This window comes from Saimiri boliviensis, chromosome 5 (assembly GCF_048565385.1).
Source record: "Saimiri boliviensis isolate mSaiBol1 chromosome 5, mSaiBol1.pri, whole genome shotgun sequence".
Taxonomy (NCBI): Eukaryota; Metazoa; Chordata; class Mammalia; order Primates; family Cebidae; genus Saimiri; species Saimiri boliviensis.
This window is the reverse complement of record NC_133453.1, coordinates 69,555,028-69,579,907: the sequence shown is the minus strand read 5'-3', so window position 1 is coordinate 69,579,907 and position 24,880 is coordinate 69,555,028. Positions and strand designations below refer to the sequence as shown.

General features: G+C 41.2%; 1 protein-coding gene across 3 annotated transcripts in view; it reads left to right on the top strand.

Annotated features, from left to right (window-relative positions):
• The window catches only part of MYO3B (myosin IIIB), a 512,276-nt gene that overhangs the window by 47,678 nt on the left and 439,718 nt on the right, over nt 1-24,880 (top strand). For all 3 annotated transcript variants that reach the window (XM_074399494.1, XM_074399493.1, XM_010352269.3), the window contains exon 7: nt 14,688-14,833. In XM_074399494.1, the coding sequence (XP_074255595.1) occupies nt 14,688-14,833 (146 nt within the window). The remainder of the gene's footprint in view (nt 1-14,687; nt 14,834-24,880) is intronic.

Genomic DNA, 24,880 nt, shown 5'->3' with positions numbered 1-24,880 from the left:
AAGTATAATCAGTAATAGTTCAAATTAGCATTGTCTGCATATGATGGCCTGTGCAGTATATTGGTCCTGATATGCTTTTACTCCTGCTTGTATGAATAAGTGGTCTTTAGATTAGATACAACAATGCGTGCAATATCAATGCCAGTGGAATAAGAGCACTGCAGGTGACTTGTGCTTTATTTTTTAAATGCAGCTGAGAAATTCTTGATCCTGTTTTATTTTTGAGGAATTGAACCAAGTTGTTTTTTCCCTTTTTTATTTTCATTTTTATTCCACGAGCTTGAGTAATTGTAATATTTAATTCAAATAGCTATTCTACAAACCAGGTAGCTAACGGAATGTGACCACAATACAATCCAATGTTGATGAGCAGTCAAGACACACAGTTCACTGGGGCAGCTCAAAGTTGCAGCATGAAGTGAAATGACTATCATATTGTCAATACCCTCTACATTTTCTCTTACTACCTCATTTGGATACTACGAAAGTTGAAAGATACTGGCAGAGTGGCATCAATTCACCAATGTAGGAGAAGAATTCTGTGGGATGCCATTAGTGTGTTAGTACTTTGAAACAATACTATAGGGGAAATAAATTGCTTGGCACAGTAAAAGGGTTACTTGGCATAGTAAAAATCAAATACATAAAAAAAGTACTTGATTTCTAGTACTGATCTGGAAATCAAGATCAGTACATTTTTTTTTTTTTCTTTTTGAGACAGAATCTTGCTCTGTCACCCAGGCTGGAATGCAGTGGCACGATCTCGGCTCACTGCAACCTTTGCCTCTCAGGTTCAAGCAATTCTGTCTCAGCCTCCTGCATAGCTGGGATTACAGGCATGCACCACCATAACTGGCTAATTTTTGTATTTTTAGTAAAGATGGGTTTCACCATGTGGGTCAAACTGGTCTTGAACTTCTGACTTTGTGATCTTCCCACCTTGGCCTGTTAAAGTGCTGGGATTACAAGCATGAGCAACCATGCCCAGCTCAGTGCAATTTTTTTTTAACATGGGGTCTTACTATGTTGCCCAGGATGGTCTCCAACTCCTAAGCTCAAGCATTCCTTCTGCCTCAGCCTCCCAAGTAGCTGGGACTACCGGCATGGGCCAACATGGCTGGCTTAAGATCAGAACAATTTTCTATAAACTAAGCACACTGTGTGTCAGTAGCATCCTGTGACTACAGGAAAGATGATCTTAAAAGTGAAAGAAAAAGTTTCACCTAGAGACTATCTATTTAGCAGATTATCATGAGCAAAATAAGTTGAACAATAGATAATTAAGTTTCTCATATAGTAAAATCAGAGGCAGATTGTTCCAGAGTGTGTTGATTTAGCTGTTCATAATAATAAATTCATGAAAACTTCAGATTTTTAAATCTCCCTGGCTATGACCGATGCAAGCTGCATGGCATCATTGTTCAGAGACTGACTTCAGGGCACTTATGACAAAATTGCCTGGGAATATCTGAGGGGCAGTAGTGGCTCCAGCATGCCAATAGACACAGGTAAAGGCATTCATGTTGCAACCAAACAGCAGGAAGTTGAAGTGGGTTTTCCTCCTCTCTTGGGGTTGAAGACTTGTCCACACTATATTTATTTCCCTGGTCTGCTGTAATCAAGCAGTGCAAACTGGGTAGCTTTAAACAACAGAAATACATTATCTCACACTTCTGGAGGCTAGAAATCTGAAACCGAGATGCCAGCAGGGTCAGGCTTCCTCTGAAGGGATCTTGCTTTGTGTCTTCCCACGGGAGGGATATTGCTTTGTCTCTTCCCAGCTGCTGGAGGTTTGCTGGCAATCTTTGGTGTTCCTTGGCTTGCAGCTGCATAACTGCAGTCTCTGCCTTTGTAGTCCCATGGTGTTTTCTGTGTGTCTCTGTGTTCACATGGCCATGACCTCTTATAAAAACACTAGTTCCATTGGATTAGAGGCCCACCCGACTCCAGTATGACCTCATCTGAGTTCAACTAATTGTATTTGCAGTGACCCCATTTCTAAATAAATTCACATTCTGAAATTCTGGGGGTTAGGACTTCAAGGTATCTTTTTTTTTTTTTTTTTTTTTTTTTTTTGGAGGACACAGTTCAACGAATAACAGCCTCCCAAATATTAATGCTTAGCACCCTTCCTTTGTGTAAATCATTCAAGTTTCCAAGGTAGTTAGTCAACTGTTTAGAACCTGCAGGGCTGCAGGTTATAGATGCTAGCATCGTTAGAGGGCTCAGCTTTGCCTGTTTACACACACACACACACACACACACACACACACACACAACCACCTCCCTGCTCCACACCACACACATACACTGCACTCTCTCAGCCTCTGGTGTTGGAGACAAACACGGTTCTTTCTGAATGCACAACGCATACTAAATTGCCTTCCTGTGTGGGCTCCCAGCACCCCTAGACTTTTGTTCTCTCCTACCTACTCTCAGACAAAGAATTTTAAAAATTATTATTATCTCTTTAGATGTTTGGCCAGCTCACAGTCATTTCCTTGAATCTTCTCTTTAACTGATTAAGCCTTCTGGTCTCCTGGCCTATAACTTTAGCCTGCATTTTAAGTATTTTAAAAAAACACACAAAAACAACACCGTCTTCCTATTAGCCATGTTTGTTGTTACTTTTCTCCTCCACTGTCTCCTGACAGCCAATTTCTCATAGTAAATAGTATGAATAATACTGTCCCACCTTTGCATAGCATTTTTACCAGTATTATTTAAAAAATGCCACAACCTACCTGCGAGACTACCATTTGGGCATGATTACATTGATGTTGTAGATAAAGAATCTAAGGCTCTGTCAGGCCAAGTGTCCCTAGACACAGAATGGGTAGGTGGGTAATGGTGACTGGAACCATATTTTGTGACTCACTCAACTAAGGAATTTCCAATATAACCCATGTCCACTGTCAATATTGCTCAACCAGTATTTGGATCAAACACATGCCAGTTAATATCCTGGCCTATAGCAAAAAGGGTGCAAGCCTAGCTGATGTTTATTAGTGGTAATGGCAGGGGGTTAGGGGTAGTTGATACCTAAAATACCTTTTCCATTATCACATGTAGCAAAGAATTAAACTCAATGTTTGTAAATGACTGAAAGCCAAGAGAAAGAACCAAAGTTGCCATTATCGTTTTTATTGAGGAAACCAGTAGACTTTGGAAATAATGGCTTATATTTAGCTGGTGTAAACTTTGTGGCCATGCTGGTTGTTAAATATTAAAATATTTTCATTCCGAGGGCAAATAGTTGTCATCCAGAGCCCCTTGAGTGCTTCTCAGCCACCAGAGGTGCCCTGTCTTTTACCCTGGGACACTTCTGATCTCCTAATGATCCAGCAACTATGGGAGAAAAGGTCTGTGTGACAAGCAGGGATGGCCAGTGCCACATGCCACCTGATCGCCAGATATTTTGAACATTGCACTTGCTGAGCAGAGGCACGTTGGGAAGGAAACTTTCACTTACTGAGGACTGACTCTATACTGAAGACCATGATAGGGGCTTTTAAAATATTTTATTTCGTTTTCACAACAGCTCTCAATCTTTTCTCCATTTTATCATGGAGGAAAGTGAGGCTTAAAGAGCTATAGGAGGAGTCGTGCCCAAATTCACAGACCTAGTAAATGTTGAAGCTGTTTGACTTTTCAGAGAGGATGGGAATGAAAGCCCCATTTTACAGATGAAGAAACCAAGGCAGGGAAAGGGATTCTCGTACTCTTTCACTTTGCAGTGTGTTCATATGGAATATTTGGTGTGGAAAATGCGTACCAGCCAACTGAGACAACAGCTCATGTAACAGAGACATGCAAAGATATAGTGGAAGTTTACTCCGAGATTGGGGTGTCAGACACATTGTTTTAAAAGATACACATGGAAGACCTACCATCTATATTTATAGGTTGACTACACTTTGCAATTTCGCCATGCATTAAGGATCTAGTATATGCAGCATCTTCCTAAAACAGCTAAAGGTCTGTTTCTGTATTGGAAAACAGACTTGTGGATAAAATAAACATTTGCTTCTTTTTAGAAAATTTTTTTCCCTCTTCACTTCCATCTGCTCATTGTTGCAAACAAGAGCTAATCAGCTGAGCAGAGAAACAGATGTGCTGTGACGGCTCCAAAAATGGATCTCTCTCTGCCTGGCAAAGGGTCGTTGACAGGGGACGGTTGCCATAACAACTAGCCTACACCAAGGCAGAAATATTGCAGGCTTTTTGCAGCCACTCGTGCCTTCATTAATTATGCCATTCCTAGTAAACGATATGATAATGCTATTTCCTTTGGCGTTGCCAGGGCTAGAGATGACAAATGAGATCTTTTGTGTCAAAAGGCTGAGAAAGACGTACAACACTACAAAGCTGAATAATTATTATTGTCATTATTACCATTTTGTTCCCTAAGCTCTAGCTAATGAGTTGGGTTCCAAAATAAGAGTTAACATTTAGTGCGTGCCTACTACGTGTTAGGTGCTAAGGGAGTTGTGTGTATTAACTCATAAATATCACAACACTACCAAAAAGCTGGTGCTATTGCTAGTCCAAAGTTTTAGGTGCAGTAGATAAGTCATAGAAAGTAACCAGTCTTGTCCTTGGACAAGTTATTAGGTAATGCCACCAGAATTTGAACCCAGAAATTTGGCTCCCAAGTCCTTACTTTTAACCACCACACCACAGCAAATTATTTAATTGTGACAGCCAGGGTACCAGATAAGTCAAGAATCTTTTTCCCCCCAATTTTTAACTTAGATGAAAATTATCTTTCCTAATGTATAAAGGCAATGTAATATTTCAGTGTGATGCTAGAAGCCAGTGTAATTAATGCCCAAGAGAAGGCTATGGAAGAAAATAAAGTTCTTTAGAAATGAATTTAGCAGATTTGCAATCTTAGTCTTAGCTCTGCCACCATTTTCTAAAAATGATTGGTTCAGTTATTTTTATATGGCTTTAGTCTGAGTAAAAAAGCACAAATTTTAGAGTCAGATAAATCTGGGAGCAAATCATAGATATTTGCTTACCCATATAACCAATAACCTCAGGCAAGTTACTGAATATTTCTGACTAGTAAAGTGGGGAGAAGTTAAAAGAGGTAAAACGGGGAGAAAAAACCTGCCTCGAAAGATAAAATGAAATAATGTACTTTAGTGTTCAGGGCAGTGCCAGACATAATAAAGGCTTTTAACAATGGTGTCATATGTTGCCCCTACCCCTACCTCTGCTTATTCTGTTCTCATCTGTAAAAAAGAAGAAATTGGCTTTAGTAGTCTTTTAAGGTCCTTTCTGTTTTCTAGGGAACATTTACTGTTTGTAGAGGGAAGACCCTCCTTCCAGTTCTCATATTCCATGGCTCTGCTGTTCCGTATTCAGTGAGGGTGGGATCTCACCAAGTTCCCAGTAAGAGTGAACGGATGATGTCGCATGGCTGCTAGGATCCATTTTACTTGGCTCTCTGTTAAAAGACTGGAGATTCATGGGACTCTGTCTGCCAGTCATATCACTGTGAGGAATGCAGGCTTTGGGAGCTCAGAGTTAAGTGAGAGGTTTAGAACTTCAAATCATTGGCTGAAAGACCTGCCTGCCTTCTCCAGAAATATTCATCTCTGAGAGTCCGTAACCTTTTGCTGTTCCCTGGTTCACCCCAGGCATTGTGTGTCAGGCTGGAAGAGACGGAGATTCCTTCTCTTGTTCTGAGGCTGGCCCTGGCCTGCCTATGTTTGCAGAGTGGTTCTGTCTTCTAAGGCCCTGAGGCGCAACCCAGCTGCTGGGTGCTCCAGCAGGCGAAGGGCCCAGGGCAATGGTGAAATGACTGGATGCAGCCTCAGTTTTTCACCTCGGCTCCAGCGATAGTTCCCTCTCAGCTGGGGCTCTGTGGGGAGGTTGACTCATGTGTCATATGTCAGTGTGGAGGTGGGGGCCGGCTCTGGAGGAGGTGGTGATACGTTATTACCCTCTTCCTGGTGGGTCTAAATATAAGACCCCACCTGAGGGCTTCAGATCCCAGATGTGCAGAAGCATGTAAGGCCTGGAACGGAGGCCTCACATTCCCTCTGAGTTCCGAGCGAGAAGTACTAAGCCGGAAATATCAAAGGAACAACCACCAGGAGCGTTTGGAACTTTGAAGGCTGTCCTCAGCCCTCTCTGGGAAGGTGAGTAGGGTCACAGCATCTGCTGTTGCCCCTTTCTTCATCCACCAAAAAGAAAAAGGAAAACGGATTCTGTTACTGCAGGCACAGAAGTGTTTGCGGAAGCCATGTCAGAGTTTACCTCAGCTCTTCCTGAGCTCTGGGTCCCAAATTACCCGGAGCTGACCTCCAGTCAGTGACTCCACTGCCCTGTTCTGGGTACAGAGTCTCAACCCATGAAAGAGAATTCCCACCCAAGCCAAACTCCACATTTGCTCTCTTGGCTGCTGGCCACTGAGCCATCAGAAGACAGCAAATGGAGGAGAGAGGTCAGCATGAGGGATGGGACCCGAGAGGAGCCTTGAGTAGGAGGAAGTAGGAACAAGTAGAGGCAGATGGACTAGTATTTCTTGTGCTCTATTGTGTCCCAGGTATTTCCCATACCTTTTTAAGGGGGAGGTGGGGAGACAAAGTCTTGCTCTGTTATCCAGGCTGGAGTGCAATAGTGCGATCTCAGCTCACTGCAGCCTCCACTTCCAGGGCTCAAGCGATTCTCATGCCTTAGCCTCTCTAGTAGTTGGGGTTATAGGCATGGGCTACCATGCCCAGCTAATTTTTGTATTTTTAGTACTGACAGGGTTCATCATGCTGCCTAGGCTGATCTTGAACTCCTGGGCTCAAGTGATCCACCTGCCTTGGCCTCCCAAAGTGCTGAGATTACAAGCATGAGCTACAGTGCCCGGCCTCTTATACCTTTTTCAATTTTAGAAAGTCAAACAGAATCACTCTCTAATAGGGACATATGACATTCTCAAGGACACCCTTATTTGCATGGTGCTGTAAGCCTGGGTGAGGACAGAGACCGCAGACGACTTGCTGACGAAGGGGTATGCCCAAGTGGGAACTTTCAGATATTTTGCTTGATTTGCTTTCCTTCCTATTTTTCAGATGCATCATGAAGGAGAAAAACATTTTTTCCTCAATAGTTTCTGATTGTGTGCTCATGCTTCAGTTCTGTTGCCTACTAGCTGTGGCCTTGAGTGTCTCTTAACTTTCTGAATCTGTTTCTTGACTTGGTTTTATAATACTTGACCTAACAAGGTGTAAAATGGACTGAATTATAGAGGTCCTTCTTGCTCTGTCCTGAACCTACTCTGGTGGAAATGGAGCAGTAACTGGCAAGGAAAGGGGCAGCAAGGTAGATTGAAGGGACAGGAAAGTGAGAGGCGGCAGGAAATCCATCTGCTTAATGCTTACATAGTGTGCTTATGGGCTTATAGTGTAGAAGTTACTGTGACCCTGGCTCTCTGAATATGGGCTCTATTTGGAAGTGGCTCAGCATTCTCCATTATTATAAGGATTCCCAAGAGATGCTTCACTCAGGAAGGTGGTGGGTAACCATGGAGTTTGCTTCTGCTTTGGCCATGAACCAGCTGTGTGACTTCAGACAAACCAACTGGCTCTCTCCTCAGGCCCTCAGTTTTCTCTTCTGTAAAAGAAGGGAGTTGAATTAGGGAATCTTAAAGGTCCTTTCATTGTCCATCTCTGTATGAGGAAGCTCTGGAACAGGCGAGGACAGTGGGATTGCACTGGGTCTCCAAGCAAATGTACTCTTTCACTTTTTGTGTACTAAGGACACCTATGAAATTTGGACATGCTGGGAGTTCTGTAGATAATGGTCCTGAGTCTGAGAAGGGAACTACCACACAAGTAACAATAAGTGATCTGTTCCCAGGGCTTCAGGGAATCTAGGTGCACAAATCAGTGTGTGGGCTGACCTCAAACCCAGAATGAGTTCCCCTTCTACCCTCCACTAGCCATGGTGGGAAGCTGGTGTTGTGTTAGCATGCTTTGTGTGTTTTTAATTTGAACTTGGCTTTATTTTTCTGTAGACTTAAGCTGAAACTTACAATCCTGGGAAAAAAGAGACCTGTAGAACATCACATTATAATTAGAGACCTTTCTAAAGTTCATAAGTACCTTCTAATTCAAATTACTTCTGGCAATTTCTCAGTGTACAAAAGAGGAATTCAATCTTAGCCTTACTTTTAGTTTTATGAAAGACCATTCCCCTGCCAAATACTTCAATTTCAGTTCATCTAGTCCATATTGCCTTTACAAAAAAAAAAAAAAAAAAAAAAAAAAGAATCTCAAATATATCCTCCCTTGAAATTGTATTTCATCTTAGGTAAAATACTTCATTTGTTTATTCAGTATCTCAGCTTATAACACTTTACAATGTTCATTTGTAAAACTGATCAAATATTTGCCACTGGAATATTTATACTGTAACTACAATTTCTGATTCCAGAGAATTTCTGATTTAGAAATCTTTATAATCAGTAATATTGATCAATTATGCTACATGAATTGTGTAAGCAAAATTAAGAATCCTATTTGCCTTCCTACCTCTCAGCCCATCTTATTTGCCAGTCTATTGCCTGCATGTTTGGGCTCAAGGTTAGCCAAGGATTAATAGCTTTAGGTCTGTTTGCCTTGCCTCTTATTTAGCTGAATTTAACTCTTGAGATGACGGCATTTTGCCTGTGTACTTGAGTGAAATTTTAATCCCGACATTTGGTTATAATTTTAGATTGCACGAATGATTCTAGTAAGGTGAGAAATCAGAACATAGAAGGCAAACCTAATTACATTTTTAATGACATTTAAAAAAATTAATGAAAAAATAAAGTAGTCTGAATAATACCTGTTTCTTAAGTTTGATAAATTATTTCTTATGACAGCAAAAATACCATACTATTTGCTTGAAGACATTGCTGTTAGAGAAACTAGGTTGTCTGAATCTAGAGGCTCATGTTGACTGTTTTTATCCCTTTTACATAGAGTATAATACAGATGCTCTTTTCAGATAATGAAGACCTTGAGATGAGAAGCTGTTAGCTCAGGTTCTTACAGACCAAGTCTTTCTGCAAGAGAGGGTATATCTCACCCGTATCTTGGTAGCTTTATCAGTAAGTCCCAGTCATGGATCATGGTGGCCCGAGAAAGTGAAAGTACTACTCATGCCCTGTTCTCACAGTAGAAAGGGATATAGTTGGGAAGGGAATTTCATTTGTAAAACTAATTTAAAAAACATTTGTCGCTGGAATAGTTAACACTGTAACTACAATTTCCAATTCCAGAGAATTTCTATTTTAGAAACATTTATGATCAATAACATTTATCAATTATGCTACATGAATAATTATGCTTTATTATGCTGGTATTAATCTCATGGGGACCTAGTTTTTTGTTTTGTTTTGTTTTTTGAGACGGAGTCTTGCTGTTACCCCAGCTGGAGTACAAAGGCATGATCTTGGCTCACTGCTACCTCTGCATCCTGGGTTCAAGCAATTTTCCTGCCTCAGCCTCCCGAGTAGCTGAGATCATAGGCATAAGCCACACCTGACTAATTTTTTTTTGTATTTTTAGAAGAGATGGAGGTTTCACATGTTGGCCAGGCTGGTCTCGAACTCCTGACTTCGTGTTCTGCCTGCTTTGGCCTCCCAAAGCCTTGGGATTACAGGTGTGAGCCACCACACCTGGTCGGGGATCTAGTTTTATAACTAATATACCACCTTTAACCTGCCAGTTATTTGATAAAGAATCCCAGCAGACAACAGATACTCCAGAAGAAAGAAACATGCTCTTGAAAAATAAGGCAAACTTTTCAATATTTATTTATATTTTCGAGCCAAAAAAAACCCCAAAACTCTTTTTTCTTATTGAAATAATCCATGCTCTCTATGGATGTTTTGGAAAACATAAAAGATCTTAGAGAAGTAAGTAAATAAAATTATTACCCATATGTCAGTGATCCAATGATATCTACTATTAACAGTTTGGTGCCATAGAAGAAGCTGAATAACCAGCATTTTCATAAGCAGCGCTTCAGATGAGGCCCATGAAAAAGGGGTTGCTTGGATTGCTTGCAAAGAAAAGGGAGAGGGAGGTAAAACATTTTGCCAAAGTCACTCAGGGAAGGGGTGACAAAACCAAAACAAAGATACCAGGTTCTGGGATTTTCTAGCATTAGCCAGAGGTGAAAGTCTCTTCATGACCCAAGAGCTGCTGACTGCTGTTTTTCTCTGCCATTCTCTGGCTGGTGGCTAAGGAAAGGAACAGCCATCTTCAACAGAACACAGCTGACCATGCTCAAGGACAGACGGGGGGATGATATGTGTCAAAGAAGTTGCGGATGTGGTTTCATCCCATAGATTCCTGCAGGAGAGGGGAGAAGGTGTTTCCTCTTTGGGGTAGGAGGGAGTGACTAGGGGTAGAGTTAAGGAGTCTGGATCTGTGGAACTTCGTAGCCTGAAGAAGGCTAAAGAGAATTGCCCCAGCAATTGAAGACAGATAATGACTAGCCTTTGCTCCAAAGACCTGTCAAGCTAAGTCATTTGTGAAAACTTGTTTCTTGTTCTCAATCTTCTCCAGAAAGAAAAGTTTCTGGCAGCTAAGGTGGTAATGACCAACATTTAGGAGCCTCAAGCCTACTGCTGAGTAAAAAATAGCTATTGGCCTTGGGCACTAAAGCTTTCAGTGCATAGATATTGCTAGTAATCCAGCATTAGTGTTTTTCTTCTTTCTAAAATAAGCAGCAGTGTAGTCTAATTGTACCAGAAAAGCCGTAAGTTTGCATTTCAAGGTAGGAACCTGGACTTGCTCCATTAACCAACATCCAAACAATTGCTCTCTCACTGAAGCTCATCTTCCTTAACAGAGGCATTATTACAGCATCCAGCATATTTTCATAGACCCTAAGACCTTCTACAAAATATTGGCAATAAAATCTCTTCAAAGTTCCAGTCATCCTGTTCACACCTCAGAATAATGTGTTGTGCACTCTAGCTAATTTGTATGGCGATGTTAGCCTCTCAGTTTGAGATACTACCACAAGATCACTTACTTGGAAATCGCCAAATCATAGACTATTAGAACTAGAAGGGATGGTCATTTATTTCCACCTTACCACTTTATAGATCAAGAGAGGTCCTGAGAGCATAAGTTATTTGTTTCAGATGTGAAAGGGTGAAATGGTATGCATTTGGGGTCCTGGGCCTTTGTCAACACCATCTCATTTCTCTCCACCCCTTTAATATGACTTATAGAACCTGGAAAACCTGGTCCCAAAGCAGTGCACTTACTGGCCGTCGCTACTCTCCTTTCTTAATGAAGCATCCTAACAACTGATTCAGAGAGTTCTTTTCGAGGTCACCTTCTCCTGGGGGCAAGGGAAGAAAGAACCATTCAACCATCCAAGCATCCTTAACTCAGCTTTATTTAACCTAGAGACAAGGAGAATGTTGAGCTAAAGAGAATGATAGTACTATTTTCTCTTAATGAAATAGCTTCAGACTTTGATATTAGATTGATAGAGAATCCCATTCCAGGGTGTTGACCTTCAGTTGGCCTGCATCCTCTTAAGAGTGCTTCTTTGAATCTCATCATGTGTGTAACCTGCAGAAAGGGCTGTTTCCTCCTGGTAAGGAGCAATCCTGAAAGAGAGACTCTCTGAGAAGATGGCACCAAATGACAAAAGCTCAGAAAACCTGGCTAGTGTTGTCAAAGTGTGAGTGCAGAAGCTGACAATTTTAACCAACTATAACTTTTATTATACATAGCACTTATCTGGCAATGATTTGTTTAGTTATCCTTCTCCCAGCCTGGGTTCAAATTCTGGCCCTGACAATTACTAGCTCTGTGATGCTGGGTAAGCTGTTCAATCATGTTGTCCTCAGTTTCTACACCTGAAAAAGTGATAGTAGCACCTGCTTTGCCCAATTATTATAAGGATTAAGTTCAGTGTGTATTTAACTTTCTCTTCCCAGGGCCTACTACCATGCCAGACTAATGGGTACTCAATAATTATTTGTGAGTTATTTTATTAGCATAATTTCCAGTAAACTTCCTTGGAAGGCTGAACTTAAGTAATTTCTTTGTTACATGATGCACTGAAGAGAAGAATTAGGCCAAGATATGTTTTTCTGTTTATCAGAATGAGCTGAAGATAATGTTTATCTGTAGAGAGTTGAAACCAGATAAAAGTTTTTAATATTTTATGACAACATGTGAGAAATGTTAGAATCTCCATTTCCACATTCAGATATGTTCTTAGAATTGCCTTTTATGTCCCGTCCAAGTTGGCTAGAAGCCGATTGGAATTTCTCCCCAGAAGTTGTACACTATGGGTACTAGATACTTTTTACAGCCTTGCTTATCCAGCAGTGGCCTCCTTCTAGAATCTTAAGCATTTAGAGCCCGTATCCTCTATCGGACACGTTAGTATACATTGTCTGAGGCCATCTATAGTTGTCATGGTTTGTCATTTAATTATGATAGATGCACTTTATATTTCCATTGGCCATAGCTCCTACTGGGGAAGAATAGAGTCTTATTTCTCTCTCCTCCCTCACGGGCCTTATCACAGTGTCATGAATTACAGTGAACTATTTGTTGATTGATAGGTCTAAAATTATGTTTGTCCCATACTTTTGAAAGTGTCATTTCTGAAAGGAAAGGTGTTGAAGAGCCTTCTCTAGGGATCTTTAAAAATAATGAGAGTTCTCACCTGATGAGGGTGAGGAAAGGAAGGTCTTTTGGGGCACTGAAATGGCCTTTGGTCCTGAAATTGGAATTATTTGCACTTCAGTTTGAATGTACCTTTGAAAATAACATGTTTAAAGTATGACAGGATATTCTATTCAGAAGATGGGGCTGGCGCCAGGCTAAGGATGTGGATATACAGAAAATGTTCTCCAGCTCAGAAGAGAAGAATACCGGGCAGTTATGGGAACAGGAGCACAGAGTCTAGAGCAAGGCAGTTGGCACATTTTGCCAGGCCTTACAAGTCCAATGCACTGGGTCTGGAAGGCAGCAGGAATACTAGTTTTCTATCACGGCCATAACAATACCACAAACTTAGTGGCTTAAAACACCTGTTTCTTAGTCTTAGTCTGTTTTGTGCTGCTATAATGGATTATCTGAGCCTGGGTAATTTATAAAGAACAGAAATTTATTTTCTCACGTTTCTAGAGGCTGGGAAGTCTAAGGTCAAAGTGCTGGCATCTGGTGTGGGCCCTGATACTGCGTCCTCACATGGCAGAAGGCAGAAGGGAGTAAACCTATTTCTGCAAGCCCTTTTCATGGTAGCATTAATCCATACCCGAGGACAGAATCCTTATGACCTAACCACCTCCCTAAAATACTCTTCTCCATTTGTAAGTCTCCCAGGCATCTGAGACTTAATAAATCCTAAATGGAGCTCCACTATTCGCCCAAAACCTGCTCTTCCTACTGTCTTCCTCATCTTAGTAAATACCAATTCTATTCTAGTAAAAACTTTGAGGTTTTCTTTGGCTCTTCTTTCTTATAAGCCCTGTTCAGCAAATCCAGTTAGCTCTACGTTCAAAATTATATCTAGAATCTGATTATTTCTCACCATCTCACAATGCCTCATCTAGATCCCTGCAGTAACATAGTTACTGATTTTGTTTCTTCTACTCACAATCTATCCTCTGCATAGTAGCCAGAGTGATCTTGCTAAAACATAAGCTGGATCTGTCACTCCTCTGCTCACCACAGTCAGTTGTCCCATCTCATTTAAAATACAAAAGCGAAAGATTATGAAGGTCTAAGAGGGTGGCCCTATTAGTCTGATCTTCCTGTGCTCACCCTTATAGGTGTTGCCCCTCATTGGTGTTCTGGATCATCAAACATCAAAGTTTCCCACCTGGCCATGGCCATGGGTCATCCTGGTGGCAGATTTTAGGTCAGATAGGGGTTCCTGGTCCTCCATGCCTTTTGACTCACTTCTGACTTCTGTCCCCGTTGTGAGAGTCATCAGGGTCTGAATGTAGGAGATGTTCTTGCCTAACTCAAAAAGTTGATAGATTTCTCCACAGGGTTACATGCTCCTCAATACAGTGACAAGCCGGGGGTCATTTTCTGGTGCTGCTGCTGCTGTATCTAGTCAGGGCAGTCAGTAACTGGAATGGCAGCTGCTTCTGTGATGCACACCAGTTGTTGGATTCTGAGGAGGGGAAAGATGTTCTTAGCAAAATGGAAGGGTGGAGTGGGGTCATTTCTACTTTATGTTAACCATGTGAGTCTTCCAGCATCTCTCTGCTTAGTTGGTTCTACTCTTGGGGATTTCATGCATCTCAAAGTACACAAGCATCTTTGAGAACAATTGTTTCTTGTTGAATTCAGTAGCTGATAGTGAGGTGAAGGATGTAGACAGAGCCTTTCCTTAGAGACTAGCAGGGTTGGGATGGTGTGGGTGTACACCCTATTCCTCCCCTTGCACTGTTCTTCGTACTTAGACGGTTCAAATGCATACTGTTTAAAAACTAAGCTGACACATTTTAAAAAATTAATGAACATGTAAGACAATAAATTAGTTACAAATAAGACCTAGAATACACACATCTTATCATAAAATTCAATGTCAGTGTGGCCAAGAGAACTGAGAAGGGGTCTAAGATCAGCTCAGGGCCTTTTCAGGACATCCGATGTGGCTGTAGGGTTGATGTATGGTGTCCTGCTTTTGTCTAATAGGTCATCGCCTGTGAGCAGCAGTATGACTCTTCCTATGACGCTCGCTGTGACGTCTGGTCCTTGGGGATTACAGCTATTGAACTGGGGGATGGAGACCCTCCTCTCTTTGACATGCATCCTGTGAAAACACTCTTTAAGATTCCAAGGTAGGACACAAGATGGCGCTCTTGACTCATTGGTTCTTTGTGAAAGCATCTAGTTAGAGGAATAATAAATAGTTGGTAAGCAATTTCTCTCCAAACCTGACAAAGCCTGATTGTGAAATGTATTTTCTTTGAAAAAACAAGGGGGTGAGGGGTGGTTGGGAAGAGGATGTTCCTGAAAGATAACATACCCCAAGGAATAATAAGACCTTGTTGGAACAACGGCATATTTTCAGGACTCAGCTTTTTCTGAGATATTCATTTTTTGTAAGATGAATAAGACTAGGAATGGAACTGTGGATTAAGGAATCTGTCTAAATACTAATGTTTTCTTTTTAATTACATACATTCTTTAGTATTCAGTGAAAACGTATGTGTATCATATGGCTCTATTCACTCAGACCAGCATTGAAATGTATCAGAAAATGTTACATCAGCACTATATCTTACTCTCCATCCCTTAATTTCTGTCTGTGAAAAATTGTGTGGAAAGAGGTCTGTTTGGAGAGCATTTAAATGCAAGTATACTTTCTATTCTGTGTATTCATTAGGGGTTTGTACAAGAGGTTGGGTTGTCTTTCAATGGAATCAGGCTGATGTATGGCCAGCTCACGGCTCCTGTTACAGAAAATGAAGCTATCCAGGGAGTCCTTCCCAGCCAGGGTGCAGTTTGAGAGAGAATTTGTACCTTCCAAATGTCCCTTTCAAAGGAAGACTCTGGGCAGGCTGGGAGCCATTTAACTGCCTTAACAATACAAGTGTTGACCTTTCCTTATCTGCACAATCACACAGCTATCACAGCCTTTAAAAATTTCTCCTGATTGCAATTTGCATTTCTGATTAGGTCTATTTATATGCAGATGAGGCTCTCTGGTGTTCATCATCATAATGTTATCATTTTATACCTAATCCAGATGTGAACAACCACCAACCGCTATTCCAGAAATGATTCCCACCCAAGCCAGAGTTAGTCTTTTTGCCTATTTCGAATCACAAAAACAGGTCACAGTGATTAGAGAAGCAGACGGAGCACCTGGCTTTTTAAAATAGTCTGGTGAGTGTTCAAAAGGATATAAGAATGCAGGAGCCAAAAGCAGCATTGTGTACAGTAATAAGTCAGAAAATGGGAAATGGTGTCTGGAATGATTTGTGTGTGTGCTTTGATTTTTTACAGATGGTTTACCCATCACCATTTGTTTAATGTGGCAACATAATTTTCTGAATATCAGGATTGAGGTGTAGTTTCTCATTAGCAAAATAATACGTACTTTTGATAAGAGATCATCTATGGTTTTTTTCTTAACTTTTTTACTATGCGTTTGTATATAGACCAGCTGTTCAAAAATCTCTTAAGGTGATAAATGTGAGGCAGCTAAGTGTGTGGTGTGTGTGTGTGTGTGTGTGTGTGTGTGTGTGTGTGTTTAAATAGACCCTTCCTCTCCAGTGACTCCACTTAGTTTGCTTCTGTGCCCAGCCAAGGTTCTCATTTCTAATAATCTCTAGATTCTCTCACTACTCATCTCTTCCATCTTGGGAGAAGCCTCCAGATCTCCAGATGTGGGAGTAACTCAGCCTCTACTGCCTGCCTCAGGACAGAAGGGATCCCAGGAATTGGGCAATTGTTAGAAAAGGATCCTTATTCCAACTTAGTTTAAGGCTTTGTTTCTCTCCTGTTAGTGTTACCTCCTGCCCTTTTAATGTCTCTTGGTTCCTGTGCAAATGATGAACCAGATTGAACTAGGCATTGTCAGCAATAATCAGTCAGCAGATTCTCAGTGTGATTATGTGTGCTCATGTGTGTGCAACACTTGCCACTGTCACAACCTTAATGGCTGACTTGACATTCTTGGACAGGAATGATAAGAGGTTTTATTTTGTTTTATTATTTTTTTTTAATCTTAGCATGTTTGCATACACTGTACAGCTTTTTTCTTCTCCAAACCAGGAAAAAGATGTTAGGTTTATATTTACCAAGTTATTTACTTTAAAATTACCCTGTCAATTAGAATTGCACAGTTCTCTTTGAAGAGTTGTGGATTGACCAAATGTGTGCGTCACATGCGAATACTACTTAAGTTTTACTGCTAAAAATGTATTCTTTCCCCAGAAAAGCTCTTTGATGAAAATAGAGAAATTAAGCATTTATGTATTTTTAAAAGGCACTCAAATTATTTACCTATGTATTTTATTGGAATCAATCTCAGTCTTTCTCTCTGTCTCTCTATCTCTATCTTTCTCTCTTCCTTTTATTATTATTATTATTATTATTTTTAAAGATGGGGTTTTACCATGCTGGTCTGGCTGGTCTCGAACTTCTGACCTCAGATGATCCACCCGCCTCAGCCTCGCAAAGTGCTGGGATTACAGGCGTGAGCAACCACGCCCGGCATCTCTCTCTCTTCCTAATGGAGAAAAGCAAATGACAAATAATGACAAAAATCCTTTGAATCTATTTGGCTTCAGAATTATTTATCTTTCTATTTGGATGTGACTATTTTCAGTGTTTTTGAATTCTTGTCAGTGAAACAGTGAGATCCATTTCAGGGTATGCTGGGATCCGGAATACTGTGTGTGGCTTCTTCCTCTGGCTTTCCTCACTGACCTTTTCCCTGCAACCCTTTCTCTACTGGAAATAAATTGAGGAAATTACCAACTAAGGGAAGAAAATAAAACCTTGACTGAGTCAGGGAAGAAGTACCTTTTACAAGTTAAAAAAGATTTATGAGTTACTGAAGTGCTGGTTACCTGTGAGTCTCAGATGTCAATAAAACAGGTAATTAGGAAGGTTCCCTGGGTATTGTCAGGAAATATGAAGCAACTTGCCTGGATGTGGTTGATTTGCCTCTACTTGGGTCTCCTTGCTCTTCCCCTCTCTTCCTTTACCCACCTTCTCTTGACCTTCACATTGGAAGATGACACACAGAGTCATCATGACCTGTCTTTGAAATACTGCGTGACTCAATCTTTCCACTTTGCAAACACACAGAAATTATCTGCTGATTGGCAGAGCATCCACTATTTGCTGAACCTGTCAGCATGTGTCATCTTGTCTAATGCCTTTGCTCCAAAAACGTCACCCCTCTCCGACTGTCACTGCTCTGCCTGCTGCTATTTTCCCCCAGGAGTTATAAGAGAGCAAATGAATGAAAATCATTTCTCTCAACATCATTGGATTCAAATCTCTCTCATGACTCTTTATTGAGGACTTCTTTAAAATTCCAGTGGCTTCAAAGGATCTTGAAGATGACCTGAGATTATTTTTTACCTAAAAAGAGATCTGTTTCATAGACAAAATTGCAAGAATCAATACAGTTAGTGGAAATACACAGTTACGTTGGTCTTTTGACAACCAGGTATCTCTCCTTAGCTTAGAGTCTTTGGCTAATGATCCTCTAGACTTCCACAGAGGGGAGTGAGGAAGGTGGTGGGGACCAGTGTGGGTGTGTTCACTGGTCAGTCACTGAGAGCTGCATCACCTGCCCGTTTATCTGGGGCCACGTAGCAGCTGACTCTGTCCAGTGTCTCATCTCACATTGAATACTTCCACCTTATTCCTTACGGAAAAATGCAGAATGTTTTCGGGATTTTTCAGCAGAAATGTCTTTGGCTGGAAGTGGACAGCACAGACTGGCCCAAACATTCCAGTCCTTGAAGCTGGTGATTCTCCCTTCCTAAAGAGAACTTTCCCTGCAGCACACAGTTCAAAAAAAGGAGAACTCATGATTATCACCAATTTGCATTTTGACTTGTTTTCCTCATTCAATCTAGGTTGTTCCAAGTCACCTGGACCCAACTGTATTTATTTCTTTGGGCTGTTACAGCAAAATTACCACAAACTTGGTGGCTTAAAACAACAGCCTTTCATTCTCTCACAGTTCTGGAGGCCAGAAGGCCCAAATCAGCGGGTCTGCAGGGCCACACTCCCTTTGAAGACTCTATATAGAGAAGAATTCATCGTTGCCTCTGCCAGCTTCTGGTGGCTCCCACTTTCTCCTGGCTTGTGGCAGCATGACTCCAGTCTCTGGCTTCATCTTCGCATAGCCACCTTTCCCATGTCTTGGGGTCTTCTTTTCTGGTCTCACGTAAGGACACAGACTTAGGGCTTATCCCAATTCAGAATGATTTCATCTAGAGATCCTTGCCTTAATTACATCTGCAAAGATTCTTATTTCAAATCAGATCACATTCTCAGATTCTGAGTAGACATCTCTTTTGGTGGTGGGGTGGGGGGTGGGTTGAGTCACAGTTTAACCCTTTACATCAACTTTTATGTTTACCAAATTCCCTGAGAAACTAATTTGGGGGCAAGATACAAGACAGCTCAATGATGATGGGAAAATAATAGCTGCTAAGATCTGTCAAGTGCTAACTAGGGGGCAGGTACAGTGTTCTGTGTTTTAGAAATGTAAATGCATTTAATTTAATTCCCACAGCAACTCTGTGATGTAAGTACTGTTACCGCTCCTTTTTCCAGATGAGAAAACTCAGGCTGTTAAGCAGGCTTGCTGGCCTCTGGTCATGCACCCAGGGAGGAAAAATGATTTGAATCTGAGAAGTTTGACTCTAAAGCCCACACATTGTCTACTACATTGAAAAGTTAAAGCCCTTCCTTAAATTACATTATTTGTTAAGGAATTATGTGTTGAGCACCGAGGGGACTGGGGCATATAGAAATGAATAGAAAGTGGTCCTGCCCTTTCTGTTCATCGGAGGGAAGACAGTTCGATGTCTTTCCTCCTCCTCCCAATTTTAAGTTGACATTATTAACCTGCAAATTAGAATTTCATTAGCATCATGACTGAATCAGCCAAGAAACTGAAGAACAGAAATCAAGAGTATCATCATAGGTGAACATAGGCTGTCTTCGTCTCATTGATTTATGACCCCCCAAACCAGAAATCTCTCCCTTCTCCAAACTCCTCTTCAAGCAACTGCTTTTTATTTCCTGATTTGGAACACTTAAGGCAAGTTTTTAAACTGAAGAACTGTAGAGCGTATGTTATATAAAAGCAGAAAATTAGTTCAAAATACCATTATTCTCACCCAGAAGTTTCTGTCCCATCTCACTTTCTTTGCAAACCTGTATCTTCCATGTCAGGGCTATTTCTAGTATGGCTAACATCTTCTCCCTCTTTGCCTTTCTCTTATTTTTTTTCTCTTCCCTTTTATTTGTTCATTCATTCATTTGTAGGAAAAGCTCATTCTTGGTCCTGGGAAAAAATGGAAATCTGTTTCTGGCATCCTAAGTTGGAACATGAAAGCCGTATTTTATGAAAGCCGTATTTTAAATGGTTATTTAGGAGGAAGCGGTAGAATCGCTAAAGTTCCCTACTTTGGATGCATTATTAGATTTTTGTGGCTAAATAAAGCTGAATGACCTGGTCTAAAGACTTGAGCTTTCTCTAGAGCTTTATGTTTATGGAAAAAGAAAATGCTTTCCAAGTTCTAAATTAGCAATTTACAAAAGCGCTTTGGAGCACAGTCCACTGGGAACTTGGGAATGCCCATGTCCTCTACCCTAGTATCCCTTTAACTTTGTTCGCCCAGACTCAGGTTTGGGTTGGGTGCTTGAGTTGCAGAGATGACAGAGCTTTTGCTGTTAAGGGGCACATCATTTTACTGTCTCCTCGTCATTTATTGGTAAAGGTGAAACAGACAGAGTTTAGGTAACAAAAAGGAGAAATCAGGTTTTTGGGAACCCAGGGTCTGGATCCTCTTGGACTGCCTGGATGCTGTGGGTAATGGGGCTCAAATAGACAGGTCACCACTTGAAACATTTGTGTCTCTGTGATTGACTCTTGTCCTGAAATAGGATCCTTGGGTTAAATTGTTATCTTACATAGGCCTTTTTTTTTTTTTTTTTTAAGATTACTTTTGATTCTGACTTTCCGAATTCCCAAACCAAATTGTTCCTATATGGGAAGCGGTAGTCACTGCCTGCTCCTCAGCTGTGAGACTCAGAGGCAGCAGGGAGCCCTGAGTCACCAGTAATTGTCTTACTATTACAGAATTGTCACAGGTCATTTTCCTTTAGGGCCGTGAAATATAAAGAAAAGAAATTAAAACTATTGTTGAAGTGTAATGAGTGAGGGGTGGTGAGTGTTTAATGGCACAGTGAGGCTGGATTTGCCCTGGGGAGTGTTGGTTTCTCTTCGCCAACCCAGGTCACTTAGCTATTGGCCTTTGAGCAATGAATCCTCACAATCCAAGCTTCACTCATAAAGCACTGAGTGCTAGAAGAATTAACATCATTTAGCATTTATTGAGTACCTAATAGCAAAAAGAAAAAAAGAGTCTTAAAATATTCCAGTAGAAAAACAGTTATCTTTTATGAATCTTTTTCTTTCTTTGGGAGATTTCGAATCCCATTTCTAGTGGATTGCCTTGAGTATGTACCCTCTTGCAGACCCCCAGAAGATCTTCTGGGTCTAGGATTTGACATTCCATTTCCTTGGGAACCCAGTGGCTGGAGGCATCTGGCAGAAATGCCCCAGAAGGCTTTCACTCTGTGGAACACATTTCCAAATTCTTTTTAAATTTGAATTGAGCAGCTGGGGATATTCAATCCTGTGGAGGTACTGCTTGCTGCCCCCTGCCTGAGTCCTGGCAGGCAGGGGGAATTTAGCTTTGTAAGATTTCATTAGGGGATCAGGTGGCAAAGCAGGAGCATGCCTTCAGGGACTTTGGGTCCCCACCACCACTGAGTAAGCAGCTCACCCTGAGAGATAGGCCAAAGGTGCAAGGTGTTGACTCACAGTGCTATCCGTGTTTTCTTCTCATTACCCTGGTTTCGTTATTTTGGCACCACTTACTGTGGCTAATTCCAACCCAGCTCCAAAATGATGGAGAGATGGGCAAAGAGGTAGGCAAGGAAACAGAGCTCAAAATTGTACTAGAGTTGAGGCACCCTAGTTTCCCCACTACTCCAGAAAAAACTAGGAAATAAAGGTGAGGAATAGTTATAACTGCCCTTATGGGTTGGCATAACCGTAGGGGCCGGAGTAAGACAGGGATGAAGAACAATAAGGTGGTAGTATAAGGAAGATTCTTCACAGCTGGAGCTGTCCATTCCAGGAAGATCCTAGAGTCAAGTGAAGCCAGTATCATTAAAAGGCTAATATAGTATAGTGGTCCATCATGGTTGTTTGTATGTAACAAAGCTACTAGTATGTAACAAATCACTCCCAAACTTAGTTGCTTAAACAACAAACATTTATTAATTTTTATGAGTCTATGGGTTCTCTGGGTGGTTCTGCAGATCTTGGCTGGGCTCGCTCAAGCATCTGTGGTCCACTGAGAATTTGGCTGGGTTGATTGGTTTAGGATAGCCTTGGGTAGGATGACGTGGCTCTGGCCCATGTGGTTTCTTATCCTCCAGCAGGCTAGCCTGGGGTTGTTCTCATATTGGCGACAGGGCTCTAAGCATAGATAGGGGAAGGGATAGAAGATTGGACCAGTTTTGCAATCAAGCTGTTTCAGTGTTCTGTAGTCAATCTGCATGGGTTCAACTAGCAGCTCCACCACTTTCAATTTCGCCAGTGTGAACTTGACCAAGTTACTTCATGTATCTGTGTCTCAGTGTCCTTCCTTATAACATGAGGATATGAGTAATATCAACTTCACAGAGCTATTGTGGGAGTTAATGAATGTAAAGTGCTCGGAATAATTCATAGTAAGCATTCAATTCATTCTGGGTGCTACCAAAGAAAATATCTCAAGGGCATATTTATATTGTGAGGAATTTTCTTTCCCTTGTAGCTGAAGAATTGAAAGCCTCTATTCAAAAAGAGCCACCCATGAGATCAGTTATTTGAAATGAACTAATTGATTGATTGATGATTATATGAGGAATTAAGAGAGAATGAAGGCTGATTTCTCAGTAAGTCCCTACTACTTACATTGCATCTATGTGAAGGACTCTGCCATTAATATCCATTGTCACAACTCTTTGTAAATAGACACGCTTTTAAAAGATATGGTCACACACACCTTGCCCTCACGCACATACGTGAATGCTGTGACAGGAACTGCACATGTGGAAGCAGGACTGGCCTTAGTCTCCACTCCTGTGATGTCTACAATGAGTGATGATGCTGTCATCCTCCGAAGAGAATTAGGGCCATGGTGCGTTTCCTTTGCTATCAGTTCTATCAGTTTTTGTGGTGGCTTTGTGCTTGGTTGATGAGTTGTATGATTGCTCTTGGCTGCCTCCTTCTATAGGGTCCTTTTAGCCCCCTTGGTAGGTTCAGTCTTCTCCAGGGTTCTAGAAAATTTTTTTTTGTCTGTAGGTAAAGGAGTTCTAAACTTAGGGTCACTGATACAAAATTGAGTCCCATTTTGCTTCTATTTTGTCTACCACAGAGAAGAATTTTTTTTCCAGCCCAACCTGGAAAGGCTCAAAACATTGGCAGAAGGAGACAGAAAACTGAAGCCAGGTGAGAGGATTGTAAGGAGAGTATCTGATTGATCCAGATAAGTTCAGGTTTCTTAGGGGAGGAGTGATACTCCCGGTTCTGAGGGAATATACAAGTGAGGCTGCAGCCCCATCATCAGTGCTCTTAGAATTCTGGAGAACAGGAACAGTATTAGAGGAGTGGAAAAGGGATCATGTGCTTCAATTCTTCAAAAAAAGGGAAGAGGGCAGAGCCTGCAGACTACTATCTGGTGAGCTTGATTTTCATCTTGGGATAATTAGTAAGATTTAAAAAAATTTGTCTCCTTGAATAGTGTGTGAATTCTTAGAAGAGAAAGCTGTGATCATTAGGAATTAGCATGGAGTCATTGTAAACAAGCCATGTCAGACTTTCTAATTTGGTGTTATCGTGAGACTGGTATGAATGGGGACTATCTTAGACATAATATATTCGTATCTTTGGCCTTAAGTAAAATCTGCTGTGATATTGTAGTGGCTAAGATGGGAAAACATAGACTGGAGAATGGTGGTAGTGATGGATTCACAACCCAGGAAAAATCGTGTTGAGGAACACTGGGTAATTGTGTCAGTATTAACACACTGGGTCCGGGAAGTTCTGGAGGCCTGAGGCAGGACTCTGCTGACCATCCTGCCATCTGAACATTTTAAAATCTTTAATGAATTGGAGGACATTGGCAGCCTTTCTGCCACGTTCAAGGAAGGGATGGTTGGTATCCTGGTGAACTGTACAGGCTGACAGAGCCATGACTTAATAGCTCATGGTGAAAAATGAATTTATTTGTAGCTATAAGCCTAGTGAGGGTCAAACAGTAAGACCATCTTGCATGATTAAGAAGAGGTTTGATAGAGCACATTTTACCACCATCCCCGAAAGTGGCTCTGTCCTAGCCAGATGGGGTGATGTCTTCCTTCTGAGTACTTCTCCCAAACTGCCACAAGGGAGTCTTACCCTGGCAGAACTCTAGACCTGAAGCTGATGTTTCAAACTTGGATTCAGATACCTGGGTTCTGGTTCTGCTCCTGCTCTGTTACTGTTCTGTCATTTCACCTTTCAGAGGGGGAATAAATGACCACCATTCTTGAGCAAGAATGTTTTGCACTCAGATAGCAGGGCTTATATAAACAGTTTTCTTAAGTATCCTCTCTACACTCGGTGGCTTCTCAGTAGAGAGGAATGAGACTGGCCACAACTGCAGGGCTGGGGCCACGTGCTACAGCAGCAAGTCTCACCAGGACAGGGTCCTCAGTCCTTGCTGTAGATGAGAATATCCTGGGAGCTTTTAAAAGATACCAGTGCCTGGGTACCATTCTCCAAGAATTTCAATTTAATTGGTTTGGGTCAAGTTTAGCATTTATATACAAATAAAATTGATTTTATAAATATATTTTTGGAATAATCATGCATATTATTTTATATTTACAAGTTTCCTAGATGATTCTGAAAGAGTTGAGTAAAACCCTTCCCTGAAACAACTATCAGACCCTCATTTGTTTTTTTGTTGATATTTTAAAACTACAAAGTCTCCCTCTGGAAATTCTTGCTCCTACCTTCCCTATTTCCACCCTATGGTTGAGAATTTTGAGAAATGAGAGATGATATCAATGGGAGTGTATGA